At 32.6% G+C, this 16,551-nt stretch overlaps 2 protein-coding genes across 3 annotated transcripts; one reads left to right on the top strand and one right to left on the bottom strand.

Annotated features, from left to right (window-relative positions):
- Positions 1–725: 725 nt before the first annotated feature.
- On the bottom strand, positions 726–2,918 carry LOC132731105 (deleted in malignant brain tumors 1 protein-like). Of its 2 annotated transcripts, none has more exons than XM_060717219.1 (3): positions 2,761–2,918; positions 1,982–2,121; positions 726–1,697 (listed from the first exon to the last, which is right to left on the bottom strand). In XM_060717219.1, exons 2-3 carry the CDS (start codon positions 2,090–2,092, stop codon positions 759–761), a joined length of 1,050 nt encoding a protein of 349 aa, XP_060573202.1. In that variant the 5' UTR covers positions 2,093–2,121; positions 2,761–2,918; the 3' UTR covers positions 726–758. The 2 variants fall into 2 exon arrangements, with proteins under 2 accessions (XP_060573202.1, XP_060573203.1); XM_060717220.1 differs by having other exon boundaries at positions 1,982–2,115; positions 2,761–2,874.
- A 2,878-nt stretch (positions 2,919–5,796) lies between these two features.
- Positions 5,797–9,762, top strand: LOC132731107 (scavenger receptor cysteine-rich type 1 protein M130-like). Its single transcript, XM_060717224.1, has 2 exons — positions 5,797–6,085; positions 6,394–9,762. Exons 1-2 carry the CDS (start codon positions 5,975–5,977, stop codon positions 7,363–7,365), a joined length of 1,083 nt encoding a protein of 360 aa, XP_060573207.1. The 5' UTR covers positions 5,797–5,974; the 3' UTR covers positions 7,366–9,762.
- The last annotated feature ends 6,789 nt before the right edge of the window (positions 9,763–16,551 follow it).

The raw sequence follows: 16,551 nt of genomic DNA, 5'->3' as shown, positions 1-16,551 counted from the left end.
AACGATTATATAGTATTCTCACAATATATGCATTATAATGACATTTTATCAGAAATTCACTTTCCAGACAAAAACATCCGATGAAGTTCCTTTTAGTATTAAAAATAATCGCTTGCATCGATAAGCATAAGGAGCAAAACTTAAAAATCTGGAAAAAGACAAGTAGTTGACAATTTCAGATCCAGTTTGCCCCGTAGCACCGGCTTAAACCGAATTCAACCCCAACACTAAACGTTTGGCAACAATAACCATAGAGACTTTCACGTGGTCCATTTCAATACTCAGTCAAGTCCATTTTAATTAATAGTCAAGTATTTTTTATTATTTTTATTGTTGAAGCAATTTTTTTCTTTTTCATTTAAGAATTCCATAATCATGTCAATTTCGGAGTGTTACTTGCGTATATGCATTAATTCCTTTTATAAATTTCAATATAATTCAAAGATTTTTTTCTCCGAAGGAAAACATTAAGGACATCTCAACTAAGTCTTAATCGTACAAAGACACTCGGTCACTGATAAAATGTTAAAAAAAGTGTACTAACTATTTATGAACTATATGGTATGTTCTTTGGATATTCAAATGCTTAAATTATTTTATGTGACTGTTAGGTCAACACCAATAGAGAAGATATCCTAAATTATTCAATAAAAGCATAGTATGTTAACATAAAGAAAACCTATATATTAGGAGTATGTAAAAACATTATGTGTATGGATTTGTTAAAAAAAACACCTTTTTTCATTACAAACAAATGATCAGTCCCTACATTCAACACCAACATCCTCGCTATGTCCACAATCGGATGTGTCATAATCAATTTCACAATTAAACAAATTCTTTTCTTTCCGATTACATTTAACGTTATCAAACAAAATTGGGCCAGTTCCTTCACCATAATATGCACTTTGTCTAGGAACGCCTCCGCCATTAAAGCCCAGGGTCCTGCAGGCAACCTCAGCTTCACTTGTTCCAAATTCATCATCGCATACTGTTCCCCATTTCCCATGAAGGAAGACTTCGAGTCTACCAGAAGAAGCCGATCCCCCAACTAACCGTACGTCCTTAAACTCACCCGATGATGACAATAGATTAATAATCTTCTCCGAGTTTTGTACCGCCACAGAACAAGTTTTAAACACATCTTTGTCTGAACTAGACTTCTTCTGCTCATTCCTTATGGTGCTAAGACTCGAGATAATGCTTTCACTGAAATTTTTATTTACATCCGATAGAGCCCCAAGTTTGAGTGTGTTTACCAATTCACGATCTTTTATCGCAGTCACATTTTCCGAAATTATCTTGAGTATTTCTTTGACACTTATAACGTCTTCCAAAGTATCTTTTGTGAACGACATCACTGCATTCACAGAAATGCTTGTTTCATTAACTTTGTCAGCTATTTCATTTGAATGCTTTTCGATTCTTTTGTGGAGACCTTTTACCTCATTACCCAAATCCTCTTTCCAAGAATGAAAGAACATTTTTTGATCTTTGAAGCCCCGTTTAAGTCTTCTGACTTCTGACTCCAATTCTGTTCCATCTGATTCTGGTTCTTCCTCCTTACTGTCAGGAGCAGATGTTTGTACTGGAGTAGGTAGATGTGCTGTTTGCGAAAGGGACGCATTAATTATCATACTAATTCGTTCCAATTCCTCAAAGTTCCTATCAACAGACTCTCTAAGCATACTTATATCCTGTGAACAAAATAAGAATATAGATAAAGTGCTAAGTTGGTTCATGTGAATCTATCAAAATGATCAATATATGAAAAATAATCTTATAAAAAACATATAGTGAGTTATGGTTTTTTTCATATCAAATGCGCTGGACTAATCTAAAATATGACAGTCATATATCCAAAATTGTCTTAACAACACTACCCAGAATGCACACTATAGAACGTTTGTTAGTTAATTTTCCATATCAACTTAGATTGTAATAGAAACATAGGTTATGATACATAAGATGCGTTTCTTACCTGATAGGTCATTGTTTGCATTGAAAGCATTTTACGCTCTAATTTCCTTAAACGATCGCAATGCACAAACAATATGCAAATGAACAGGATGCCTGCTTTGACGACAATCATGTTACTACAACAAATTTGGTCACCTGAAACTACGACAATTATTATTACTTATATAATAATTATTTTCATAACATTTAAGGTTTTGTTTGTTTGTTTCATTTTACGCCTTTTCCCAACAGTATTTCAGTCATATAGGCGGGTAGTTTCCTAACCATCGTTCCTGGAGAGTTACACCAGTACTTGACTACCTACCTCGGTTCTAAACTACCAAAGCATCTCCCGGGGATCGAACCCACGCCAGAGAGGTAACTGAATTAGAAGTCATCCACTCTAACCCCTCGATCACGGAGGCGGTCTCACATTTAAAGATATACATGTTATTAATTATATTATTATTATTATTATTATTATTATTATTATTATTATCATTATTATTATTATTATTATTATCATAAACATGTTTATATTACTATAGTTAAGGAAACTCATTAACAAAGCGGATTTTATCTTTGTTAATAAATTATCTGAATTTCATTTATTACATATCAAAAACCAAATTATATTTTTAAGTATTGGTAACATAATTTTAAAATGTCAGATAATATAAGTTTTATTCAGAATATGTTTCCATGTTAAACAAACAAAAAGTAATCAGTTGCAAAAAAGTGAAATTATATTTACATAAACTTCTTAATTATTGTTAAATAAATCTTTCTTACACAGAAAACCCTTGAGCTAAATTTTATCCATATTCAAGATGTTTAGCACGCTCGCACATAGAATTGATAAACAACTTTGCAACCTTGAAACTAATCACTTAATTATTGCCATTGGTTGTATAATTATAGCTCGTTAATACTCAAAGCACTTGCAGTTTCTACAGCTATACTTATTGATAATTGGCACAAAGATCATTATATAACGGAAAATGAAACAAATTTGGGTGTACCATTCAGTAACATTTCTCTATTTCATAATTGTACTAATAACTAATGTATAAGTTTTTATATAATACATGTCATCAAATAGTTGTAAAATTTTGGTAAGAAGTAAGCAAATTTCGATAAAAGTTTTGGAAATTGAGTGTGATTACAATGCATTCTAAAATGAAATAATGACTAACATTAAAATGTCCTTTTTCCTTCCTATCGTTTGCTGTTTGTATATCGACAATTTTTAACTGATAAATATAATGTTAATGTACGATGTGTTGATCAAGATATTTGTAGATTAACACTATATCTAGGTTGCGTCACATATAAAGGAAAAATAAAATATATTTTCATAAAATATACTCTTACATTAAAAGTAAGTGAAAAAATGTTACACAAAACTTTGCAAGCACGTTCAATAAGTACTTGTTACATATACACCATCTTAAAGCCGTTGCCCATGAAGCGCGACATTTCATTTGTGACGTTATGAACGTCAACGTCATAATAATTTGCGCTGTGCAGCAGTCGCTTTGAATAAGCTAGTGTAACTTAGAAAAGTGTGTTAAATAAATTTATGTCGTGGACCGCACTACAAAAGTTAAAATGCATCTTAAAAACGACTTAAAATCTATTTTATAAAATTGCAAGTTTCATTGCTAGTTTACTTTATAATGAGTGTCGTTTTAATATAGTCTATCTTCGGCAGTCTTCAAACGAGCGATATATCGACGCCAAAAATGACGTCCTTTCGGTCCTACATGTAGTAATCCACCAGGTCAGTCAGTCTTTCCGTGAACCTGTTGTGTTACTAAAATAACAGTGCGCGACACACTTACACTTCGTTCACAGCCTTTTTTGTCAAAGTTTCACTAGGCGTTTGACTAAATTCTTACAAAACGTTATGTTCGTGCGAATTTTAGGTCATTCAAGATTTTTCATTATGGTGCAACAGCTGTAACAAATACCAAATTTAAAATTTTATTTATATTGCTGTAATTAACGTCGAAAAGATGTTATTTTTGCTGACGATGTCATAGTGACGTTCTTACGTATAATTAAGGGCGTTTGTTTAAAAACGAACTCTAAAAATATAATGACAAAAATGTATTTCTTGAATTCCTAGCTCTAAGTTAGAGGTGGCCGTTTACCGATTACCATAGTAATCTGAATCAACCCTTGTACACGTATATATTAATATGTACATAGTATAATATACCAATATATTTTTTCTGATTCTGAAAACTCACATTTAAGCTGTACGGATCTTAAAGAATCACTCCAACAATGTCTGAAACGTAAAATAGTGTTTCTTTTTTTTTTTTTTTTTTTTTTTTTTCAGAAATAAATCTTTTAACAATGACCAGACTACAAATCATGTATGTCGCTTAACACGACCAAATCGGTGTCATTGAGCATGTTTTAGGATGGCAATGTTTACAACAAGCGACAAATAACGCCCTTAGCCCGTGCTTTAGTTTGATGCAATTTGTTCCAAGAAAATGGAGAAATTTTGAAAATAGAAACATATACAGATCTTTTTTACGTCTGTAATGTTTATATAACCTTATATACATGTATTTGTGACTCCATGTAATGTTTATGCTAAAACTAATTAATTAAGCCTGTGTATCACTGACAGCTTTCAAAAAAGAAAACACATTAAAATCTTCTTGAATGATATTTACAATGCATATAGATTAGATATTTGGCAAGTAGGATTGTCCAGTGGATCTCAACATAAGATGCTTGTTACAAAGGGGCCTTGTTGACAAAACATCAGATGTGTTTGAAAAGAAGAAAACATCTTTATGGATAGTGTTTGTTTATAATTTCAAAACGTGTTTATACATTAGAAAGAATAAGAACTTTATTTCTATTGAGAATAGCATAAATTTTCAAAACAAAACACAAACAAAAAATACTTACAGACACTTGTATTGAGAGTCTTCAATTCGATATTAAGATAAAGTTATTTTTTTATGATAACAAAGGATTAAATAAAATAACTTAACTTTATGATAACAAATGATGAAATAAAATAGCTTTAGTTGATTTTGCCTCTAGATATTGTATAATATTAATGTTGTTGTAATTAATTTGTCATTATTTTAATGGACTTAGAATATTGAAAAGTGTATAAAATATGTGTATTTGTTATAAACTAAGAAGGCGTATTTACACATTTTGTACAATATTTAGAAGTCAAATCAATTAAAATAATATTAACATGATCCCAATCGTTTTGTCGATACTAGTGAATGCGAGGCTTGAGGTTACAGTTTCTTTTGTCTGATCACATTGTTTGAGCAAAGTCAGCTTTTGCTTATCTTATCAAAATGTTCCAATTTTTTGCCTGACATTTTTTATATTAAAATTAACATCTCAATTGCCATCATTAAATCGAGATATGTCACATTGCGGAACTCCCAATTCTGTTACATTTTGATTCATATAATGATCATTATTGCCAATTTATATGTATAAATGTAGAAACTGTAAGTGCTACAAGTATTAGCGAGACATAATTATACAAACCGAAACGCACATTTAATAACTCGTTTCGAGGTCGCACAGTTGTTAACAAAATACAAACTACAGGGCGTGCGGACAAAGCATCTTAGATTAAACAAGGGATTTATTTCTAGTGTGCGTTTTCTGAAATTCGAATATAAATGAAATTGATTTATTGAATATAAAGAATGTAAATATAATTGTGTATATTTGCTATGGATAATTTTTGATTGTTGGAAACATTTTGCATAAATGTAATAAAAACTCATATTTTCTTCGGTATTTTAAGAGAACATACAATTTCTTTTTGTTTTGTTTTTTGAAAGTGAAACCAAGCTTATCAGTTTCTATAAAATAGATAGCATAAATGATATTTAGGTATTTAATGTAGTGACATCAGATATATTTATCATTTTTACCCCTCTTAGTACATTAAATAGAATGATATTAACAAGCATTGTCCTTTTTTCAGTGACCAACTTTGTTGTAGTATAACATGAGTGTCGTCAAAGCAGGCATCCTGTTCCTTTGCATATTGTTTGTGCATTGTGATCGTTTGAGGCAATTAGAGCGCAAAATGTTTACAATGCAAACAATGGTCTTTCAGGTAAAATGGTTATGATTTGCGATATTAACTATTTTAATTTTGAATTTCAAAAGTTTTAGTTGATAAGAAAATGAACTTGGCTAACGTTCTTTGTTATGCAATTAAGGTCGCACCTTCGGGACTATTTTGGAATATATATCAATATAAGTAACCTTTATCATTTTGTTTTTATCATTCTTTTGCATTTGATAATAACACAAATCCTGCTTATTTAAAGTTTGACTTCAAATGTTGGTAACATAATCATTCATTGTATATGGATCACCTGAAAACTTAATTAAAATATTGTACGAATATTTTGTCCACAGGATATAGGTATGCTTAGAGAATCTGCCGATAGAAACTTTGAGGAATTGCAACGACTTAGTATGATTATCAATGCATCTCTTTCCCAAAAATCACTTCTACCTACTCCAGTACAAACATCTGCTCCGGACAGTAAGGAGGAAGAGTCTGAGTCTAAAGTAACACATTTAGAGTCACAAGTCAGAAGAATCAAACGGGGCTTCAAAGACCAAAAACTGTTCTTTCATTCTTGGAAAGAGAATTTGAGTAATGAGGTAAAAGATCTTCAAACAATAATCGAAAAGCATTCTAATGAAATAGCAGATAAAGTTAAAAATGAAACAAGCAATGCTGTGAATGCAATGATGTCGTTCACAAAGGAGGTCATTGGGAGTAAAATAAAGGGTATTCAAGACAGTTTAGAATTCGTTATGAAATTCCAAGACACACTTGATTCAATTTCACAAAATGTAACTACTATAAAAGACAGTGAAGTAATAAACACACGCAAACTAAACGCTTTATCGACAGTACATAGAAATTTCAGTGAAGAATTCATTTCTAGTATTGAAGTCATAAAGAATGAACAAAAAATCTCTACATTTAGTAAAGACGTGTTAAACATTTGTTCTGCGGCGGTACAAAACTCGGAACATATTATAAATGTGTTGTTTTCGTCTGTTAATAATCAAATCAGGTTAGTTGATGGACCGACGGCTTCTTCTGGTAGACTCGAAGTACTCGTGAAGGGCGCTTGGGGAACAGTATGTGATGATAGTTTTGGTGTCGATGACGCTAATGTAGCCTGCAAGGCACTGGGCTTTAAACGTGGTATTCACAGACATGAAGCATATTATGGGAGAGGTTCTGGTCCTATATTGTTTGATGAAGTACAATGTAAAGGTAACGAACGGAATTTGCTTTATTGTAAAATTGATTTCGACACGTCCGATTGCAATCATGGGGAGGATGCTGGTGTTGACTGTTACAACTGAAATTGTGTTTATTATGAATCAGATTGCTTATAACTAAGCCATGCATATAATGCACACAAAAATGCATTGGTTTTTATTACATTTGTCTACATTTTTATCTGCCTTTTAATCATTACTGTAAGGATATCTTCTCGATATTTTCTACTGTTTTTGTACGAACAGTACAGGAAATTGATTAAGTATTTGAAAACCCGAATAAAATATTAATGATGAATAGTATTTTCATTATTCATAACAATTTATTATTGAGTGAGTGTATGTGCACGATCCAAACTATATCAACTTAATCGTTTGTGTATCATTGAAGAATTTAAAACAATGAAGTAACCTGGAATGTATTTATTGAAAAGACTTGGTGTTAATAAAGATCAACGCCCCGAAAATCAGTGCTTTGTAAAGGAACCATGACCTACGACTTACAATAAAGGCATGAATACTTTCAAAAAAGAGTGTTACAAGAATAAAGAAATATTAACCAACGATCTCTTATATTATCAGATGCCAAATTATTTCAAACAGCATCCATAAATGAATAAAAAAGATATTATCAGGCCAATTTAGCAATGTACAACAATTATTATGACGTTCATGTATGGCGTTGACCTTTCTAGCTGTCGACGTGACTAGTGTTATTAATGTGCCACACAATTATAAAGACCCGAAACGACTAGTCAAGTACTTGAAATCTAAGTATGGCATAGACCTTTATACAACAAGCTTGTTCCTACGCATCACATATTCACAGGCATCATACAATGTTTTGTAGAACTACATATTTTAACCAAATTATTTTAAAATATATTAAGTTATGCAAAAATATTTTAAAATATATTAATTTATATTAAGATAGTGAAGATAGTTAAGATATAAACTTGACTAACAATGCACCAGCAAATCGTGACTTTAGATTATATAAATTTGGCATTGACAGTAAGGCTTCTGAACCGACACTTATTTACTATCACATGCACTTTTTTTAAAAATCTACCTATAAATGACAAAATTGTTGCAATGACAAAAACATCAATGCACTTCATTGAAAAATTTCCTGTCACATAAAGTGTGACTTATGTTTATTGAATGTTACTTGCATTCATTGCAGTATAAATAATGCAACGAATGTAAGTAACACTGATTCTAGTTTAGTTTGAAGACTTTTGTTGGGTAACTTACGTCAGTATAATAAATGTATTCTTTCAGCTGAAAAAAATGATATTTTGGTCCTATAATCTAATGATGATACATTTCGAAACAATAATCAATTCATTTAGTGTTCTACTACCATTTTAGTTCAATAGGTTAAGGTGTAAAGTCAATGTAATGAATGCCTCGAATTATTTGAATAAATATATCATGTACATACATTTACATTTTTATGTTGGTATGTAGGTTACTATATTTTTGCTTCTATTTTATGCCTTTTTTATTTCTATTCAGATTTACTTTTCATCTATGTGTCAATAGCTTTTGATGTACAGTTTTTTTCTGCTTTAATCTAGAGCTAATATTTTTTATGCTTTTTATATTTTTTATGTGCATGTAGATTCAATATTAGATCGTTGTCTATTTTTCTGTGAAAATTTTGTTATTTACTTTACAATTTTATTCATTTGTAAAAAGTTTCTATATTTTGTATTTTTCTTGTCTAGTAAGTTTTGTACACTATTGCAGTGTGCCCATGCACGTGACTTTGAATCCTTTCTAAAAATGGCTATCAGAAAAAGTCGCTCAATTCAAATCTTTAAAATCACGTAAGATATTTATTTCTTTATCTGATTTGACCAAATAAAGAGGAAAGTTGTATAAATCAAGTGTATGGTAATGATTTCTTTTTAAGGGAAACGTGGAAAATTGGCCGGAAAAATGAAAAACTATATATATATTCTTAATGTCTGTGCGGTTAGAAAAAGGAGAAAAAAATTTCTTATTCGTCTTCCATTTTTCCCATGTGTAATAGGTATTATGTTATTTTCTCTATGATCATAAAGCTTCTTAATTTAGCATTTTCTTGGTAAAGTAATGTCCTTTTATGCATTACTATTTTCTCATGTATATTTTTCATAACATAACGTGGACAAGTGGCACTTATTTCGTATCTTATGATATCACCTCGAAATCTACAAATTTGACAAAACTGGATATTTTTTATCGAATGCAGCCAAACTTGATCGGGCAATGATCTAATAACATTTAATTCTTAAATTTATTCCTTTGTATGCATTAAAATGAAAAGACCAAAATAAAGCGAATGCGTGTAATGTTTCTTCTCATTGCTGACAACCGAATATAGCTTAAACGAAAAGTATGAGCAGAATTAATTGAATTGTTTGTGTTTTTGTACATTACAATACTTGCATGTATCTACTTGAGATTAAATATACATTTATAGTATGTCGACCGTTTGTTATTGTTTTTAATTTTGATTTCATTGTTGTTGTTGTTTTATTACATTTTTCCTTGTCTGGCTGGAGCAAACAGTCCCAGTCTTACAGTACCACACAAGAAAATCAAACGAAATCGTATCGCGGTTAAGTCTAGACAGTTGTAACTAACAAGTCAAGTTCATACGCCAGTCATTTGCATTCATAGTCATTTGTTGTTGGTCAAATTTGTCCAAGCCAAATAGTACTACACTGACCATCGGAGTAATACGACTGCTGAGCATTAATTTTTTTCTGCACCTAAAAATAGAGACTAAAAAGGGTTGAAGCAACATACTAAACAACATATTCCGGTATATACCAGACAGGGCGCTTGAATGATAATGCTAAAATATCGCCTTTTGACATGTATAATTGCACTTCAAAACATCTAATTCATCTGTTCACATCGATTTATATTTGAACATGAATGAAAAAAGTAAGAATCGATGAAAAAGATATATGTTTCTACCTTGTGATCTTGATTTCTGCAAGCGTCTACAGGTATTGCTCCAGAACTGTATTGAATTAAGGCATAACATGATGGGATGGTCCGCCATTATGTACGAAAGTAATGTCATGTTATCTATCCAATTTTGAGCAGCGATTCCCTTGTTTGTAGCCAAACCTCAATAAATGTTTTAATCAGGATTTGTCTGAATGTTAAGCATCGGTCTGTAGTGAGATTTTGTAAAATTTCTGGTTTTTTAGTCCGTTTAGTGACATTTTCTTCTTTCACATTGTATGTTTTGGACACACTAGAACCCACGACGGAAAGAATATCTCGATGAAGACTGCATAGAAATCCAAAACAAAAAGGGGTAATATAGAGGAGAGTCAGGAGGGTAGAATCACATTTCGATTTTCTTTAAAAAAAGGATTGTTAAAAAGATTACCCTGCGATTGACCTATTTTTACAGTCACATCTGGTGTGATGCTTCACATCTGGTGCAGCGGAAATTCACAAATACATATGGGGTTCCACCCCGTGGACCTTAGTGAACACGGAGCCATGTGCATTGTAAATAATCAACAATTACGTTATGAAAACAGGAATATTTAAGTGGGACTATGCCCATTCAAGTGTAGAAAGTCAGTGAACAGGAAAAAAAACTTGACATTTTGCCATAATTGACGTGTTCAATTTTATATTTTACTATGTGATCAACGTGATCAATGGACAACATGACCAATGATTATCGACGGGACTAATGATCAACGTGACCAATGAACAACACGACCAATGAATAACATGACCAATGATCAACGTGACCAATGAACAACATGACCATGAAGAAAATAACCAGTGAACAACATGACCAATGATCAACGTGACCAATGAACAACATGACCAATGATCAACATGACCAATGATCAACGTGACCAATGAACAACATGACCAATGATCAACATGACCAATGAACAACATGACCAATGATCAACGTGACCAATGAACAACATGACCAATGATCAACATGACCAATGAACAACGTGACCAATGATCAACGTGACCAATGATCAACATGACCAATGAACAACATGACCAATGATCAACGTGACCAATGAACAACATGACCAATGATCAACATAACCAATGATCAACGTGACCAATGGATTTTTCTATCAATATCGTTCAGACTGAATCGATAACTCTCAATTCTTAAACAGAGTGGGACAGTCTTTTTATAATTTAGGAAGTTTTTTTTTAATTTTTTAATACACATTTTTCATTATCAATTATTAGTAAATCACAATTATAAAAGCCAATCTTTAGAAATATCGTATAACTAACTCGATTCAACTTGACAGCGAAAAATGTCACTTTAAATAGCAATTAAATCAGTTTGGGGACCTTTCTTTTGAACATGTGTCTGACTTAAATCGTACATATATACGTGCACAGTGTTATTAATGTGGATGTTAACCCATTACTTCATGAGCATTTTGTGAAAAATGGATGTTTTCATTGAAAAGTCTCCTGTTACAAGTTCAAATTGCTATAATACTATATAAACTGCTTCAACACTAATCAAACTTGGCACAAATGTTGACTGGACCACTGCCCTTGAAACAACATGCTCAGGCTTCAATTTTCTGTTACCATGGCAACGAGGGGACATCTCAAAATTGCCAAAAATCACTATTTTGCGTTGATTTTTCCATCAAAATTGATTTCAAAGTGCTGCAACTTCTCAATGGATTGAGATAAGGTCAAATGTTTTTCAGCGTTGGTTACACGTTACCTTATGATCAATCTGGGGTCATTCATAGCCTCTCACAAGTCCAAAATTTTCTTGGCGATAAGGGGGACTCCGCCCCCCCTTCAACCCCCCCCCCCAAACAGAAGGGGGCACACCCCCCTTCTGGCAACCCCCTGATGTATCTTTTGGTTGGGGGCCGCGCCGAAAAAGTGGTCACTTTTTCTAACAATATTTCTCAAACAAAAACAAGTGTTGGGGCCTAAATAAGGCATTTTTTCACCATTAGAGACAACAAAGGGGGGGGGGTGAAAAGGCGTTAAAAGGCGTGTATATCGCGTAATGGGTTAACAGAAAATGATGAAAATACTTGAAATTACCCAAAATCGCGCTTTCCATGTTTAAACATGGCCTGTCATATAAATTTGAAGAGAGATTGAAGTTTTGTAGATTTTTTGACTTTTTTCATTAACCCATTACTTCATGAGCATTTTGTGCAAAATGGCTGTTTTCATTGAAAAGTCTCCTGTTACAAGTTCAAATTGCTATAATACTATATAAACTGCTTCAACACTAATCAAACTTGGCACAAATGTTGACTGGACCATTGCCCTTGAAAAAACATGCTCAGGCTTCAATTTTCTGTTACCATGGCAACGAGGGGACATCTCAAAATTGCCAAAAATCACTATTTTGCGTTGATTTTTTTTCCATCAAAATTGATTTCAAAGTGCTGCAACTTCTCAATGGATTGAAATAGAGTCAAATGCTTTTCAGCGTTGGTTACACGTTACCTTATGATCAATCTGGGGTCATTTATTGCCTCTCACAAGTCCAAAATTTTCTTGGCGATAAGGGGGTCTCCGCCCCCTTCAAACCCTCCAAACAGAAGGGGGCACATCCCCCTTCTGGCAACCCCCTGATGTATCTTTTGGTTGGGGGCCGTGCCGAAAAAGTGGTCACTTTTTCTAACAACATTTCTCAAACAAAAACAAGTGTTGGGGGCCTAAATAAGGCATTTTTTCACCATTAGAGACAACAAAAAAGGGGGGGGGGGGGGAAAAAAAGGCGTATATATCGCGTAATGGGTTAAATGGAGTGCATGTATTAGTTACCCGCATTCCAAAGCATATCCATTGTTTGGCTCATTATAGTGGGGCTTACTTACTGTGATGCAGATAGAAACATCATATTCAGATTCTCGTTCATTGGTTTCTTTCTTTTAAGAGATTCATATTGTGACAATAGAAAACGTATTTTTATACAAAAGAAAAAGAACATAAAAACACTCGGAAATTAACCACAACAAGAGCTGTCACGTGGAAAATGCTTTCGACAATTACCAGTGATTGTTAGTACAAAGCAATTGTAATTGAACAATTAGGGGAAAGAATTTTCATTTAAAGGCACATTATGCCTCAGAATTAGATAAATATTTACTTCTTAAAAAAGGCCAATTATGAAAATAATGGTTTTAGATGTTAGATGCTTGTTGCCTTAAGAAAATAGCATAAAATGTGAAATAATTTGTCATTTAAGTAGCAAAAAATAGTGTCTTGACTTCCATACAAAATACTAATTCACTATAAATGTACTTATCAGATGAAAAAGATGGCTCCAGTAATTGGCCAATTAGTAACATTTTTAGCATACTATATAAGGTAAACAAAATTAAAAGCTTTTGAAAATAAAACTAAAAGCATTTCTGAGGCATAATAGGCCTTTAAAAAGTACCTGCTAATATAATAACAGCCTTGAACCATGATCTTTAATAACAATCTCAAAGAGACATGTGTCGTTTCATGTGAATATATAAAGTGATTAATTGATACGAAGTGGCACCGGAAAATTATTGTAAGTGTTACGGCCATGCCAATGTCAATTACGAGTAGAATATTGCAATTATTTATTCTAAGTGTCGAATTAAATAAACGACAAGGTCTTTCTAAGTGTTTACAAAAACTAATAAAGCGAGTGTAATAAGTTGATTTTCGGGGGGAAAAATAGTGTACTTATTACCGATTTCCATGTAAGGAAATGGTGGAATTCGTTCAAGAGAACAGATTTATTTGTATTACAGCTGTTCAGTTGTTTTTTGCAAACCCTGTGTAGAATGTCATACGAGTATATACATGTTTAGTTTTCCGTTTTTATACACATTCAAAACGTTACTGAACCAAAAAAGAAATTTTCGCAAAGTATGTGCCAGTTGTTCAAGGGTAACACTTAGATGTACACACATATATACATGTAGTAGCTTGTAAAACTCGTTTTGTTTGCAAAATCGGTCAGCTTATCCCCGTATAAAAGCCCGATATGTTTATTCAACGTAAAATCGAGTTTCAAAAGGATTGAAAAACTGTACTAACATATCTACATTCAAACTTGGAGAAAGTTTCTTTTTTGTTTCAGTATAAAAAGGTATGTTCTATAAAGGTAGCAAAGACTTCCATATAAAATTCTTATTCGTTGTAATTAAACCAATTGCCAACAGAGCAAGGGCAGCAAAAGATAGATCTAGTGTATGGCAAATGAGTATTTTTAGAAACTGTAACAAGCTACCAAAAAAGAGTTTTGAGAAATAAAAATTATAACACTGCTGAGGCATAATTAGCCTTTTGAAAATATTTCAAAATCCGACGCATTCATTTCAAGCGTTACGCGTTTTTGTCTTGTCATTTTTTCGACAGCGCCAGTGTCACTCAATACAAAATCAGCATCAAGCTTTTTCAAACAAAGGGAAATCAGAATTCAATATTTGACAAATAAATTCTGCAGAGTTATTAAACCTTTATGATTTGTTTAAATATTGCAATTAAAAGAAACGATGCATTCGCTTAGTTTTTTATCAGATACATAAGGTTTCATGATGATATTCGCTGGGGCCATCAAAATGTTGTTTTTTTGTTTGTTTGTTTTATAATAAATTATGCAATTTCTTTCTTCGCAACTTTTCGAATTACAATATAACGATAAAAGCCGATGCACTCTGAAAACGGAAGCGTAAACTGGTGTCCTGCGCACTTATATGGGAACCATAATAGAAAGGAGGAACCAGAATAAACGGAAGCAGTGTATAAAATACCGAATAACAATTTTAAATGGAAACTGTAAAATTAAAATGAACGATTATTTTTAAAAGAAAATCGAGCTTTGACTTTTTAATATTAAAGATAGTTGGTTTACACATAAACGTAGCCTTATTGCAAAATTCTTTGATAAAACTGTTATGAAGTTTAAGTTAATATTGTAATACTCGGGGAATGAAAGTACTAAGATGTGGTCTTTTTATCTTTTTCATCTACGGGTTGTCTTGTTAACTGTAACAATAACACTGATGAGGTAAACTCAGTTTGAAGAGCTCTTCAAAGATTTCCGGATGCAGCTGTAAAATTCATCTTTCTCTGCTTGACTGGGGGAAATTGTCGTCTGCTATATTTGTCGTCTACTTAGTGTTTAATGAATATACGTTTCAAGTGGAAGCAATCTGGTTAATACTACTTTGATAAGTAAATCCTCTTGTGAAAAGGACTCGGCCGAGGTTTTTCTTTTACATCATGGGACTGGACACAATTTTTCGAGATAATGTGAAAAATTACCCAAAATTCAATTCGTTTAAGCGCTTTTCACTAAAATCGGGCTAACAATGGCTCAAAATACCATTTTCATTTTTTTCTGAGTATATTTCTAAATTATCCTTTGCAAATCTTTACCTTCCTTTAACATTCAAAATTGACTTATTGTACTGTCCCCCTGCACCTCGATATGTGTTTCAACAACGACCCACCACCACTACCACCCCCTCAGCGTCCCAAACCCCTTAAACTTGCCATATTTTTACAATAACAGCTTAAGTAGTTATGCCTTAACGTTTCCAATTTTTTCTATTCATATTTTACCAAAGATGCCATATATTTGATATCTAAAAAGTGTTAAATATTATTTTCATTTTCATTGTTTTTGTTTTCTGTCGTCTTTGTTCACATTTGAGCCGCATCACGACAAAACCAACATAGTGCGTTTGCGACCATCCGCGCAGTCTGGTCAGGATCTATGCTGTTCGCTATCAGTTTCTCTACATGAAATAGGGTTGGTAAGCGAACAGCATGGATCCTGATCAGACTGCACGGATGCGCAGGCAAGTCTGGACCCATGCTGGTCGCAAACCCATTATGTTGGTTTTGTCGTGACACGGCACATTTATATATTGTGGGAGATTTTAAATATCATCAAAACCTCATACTATTTCTATGTCTTAAAAACTGTATAAATTGTCCTTGAAAGGTCAAAAATACATTTTGATCATCACTTCTAGTTGATAAACAATGGCCTGAACGGAAATATGTACTTTGCTGTTGATGATTATGACTTAGAGTCGGAACAAAATGTATGCCCTTGTTAAATAACCAAAGGTCATTTTGCATTGTTATCTTTATCTTAACGCTTTTGACAAAATTCATTCAAAATCCAGTAAAAGGTTTCTGTTTTATGAATTAATATACTCATAAGACGTTATCTTTTAATTTACAGACAAAATCATTTTGTGACGTATGTAAGGTTTCATGGGG

This window comes from Ruditapes philippinarum, unplaced genomic scaffold, assembly GCF_026571515.1.
Source record: "Ruditapes philippinarum isolate M1 unplaced genomic scaffold, ASM2657151v2 ctg7243_1_1_1_1, whole genome shotgun sequence".
Lineage (NCBI taxonomy): Eukaryota > Metazoa > Mollusca > Bivalvia > Venerida > Veneridae > Ruditapes > Ruditapes philippinarum.
This window is presented reverse-complemented; position numbering and strand designations above follow the sequence as displayed.

Bases quoted from the DNA above. Each gene is read 5' to 3' on its own strand.
- LOC132731105 (XM_060717219.1), bottom strand. From the start codon at position 2,092: ATGATTGTCGTCAAAGCAGGCATCCTGTTCATTTGCATATTGTTTGTG. The intron at 1,698-1,981 runs GTAAGAAACGCA...TTTTGTTCACAG, and splicing joins TGCAAACAATGACCTATCAG to GATATAAGTATGCTTAGAGA.
- LOC132731107 (XM_060717224.1), top strand. From the start codon at position 5,975: ATGAGTGTCGTCAAAGCAGGCATCCTGTTCCTTTGCATATTGTTTGTG. The intron at 6,086-6,393 runs GTAAAATGGTTA...TTTTGTCCACAG, and splicing joins TGCAAACAATGGTCTTTCAG to GATATAGGTATGCTTAGAGA.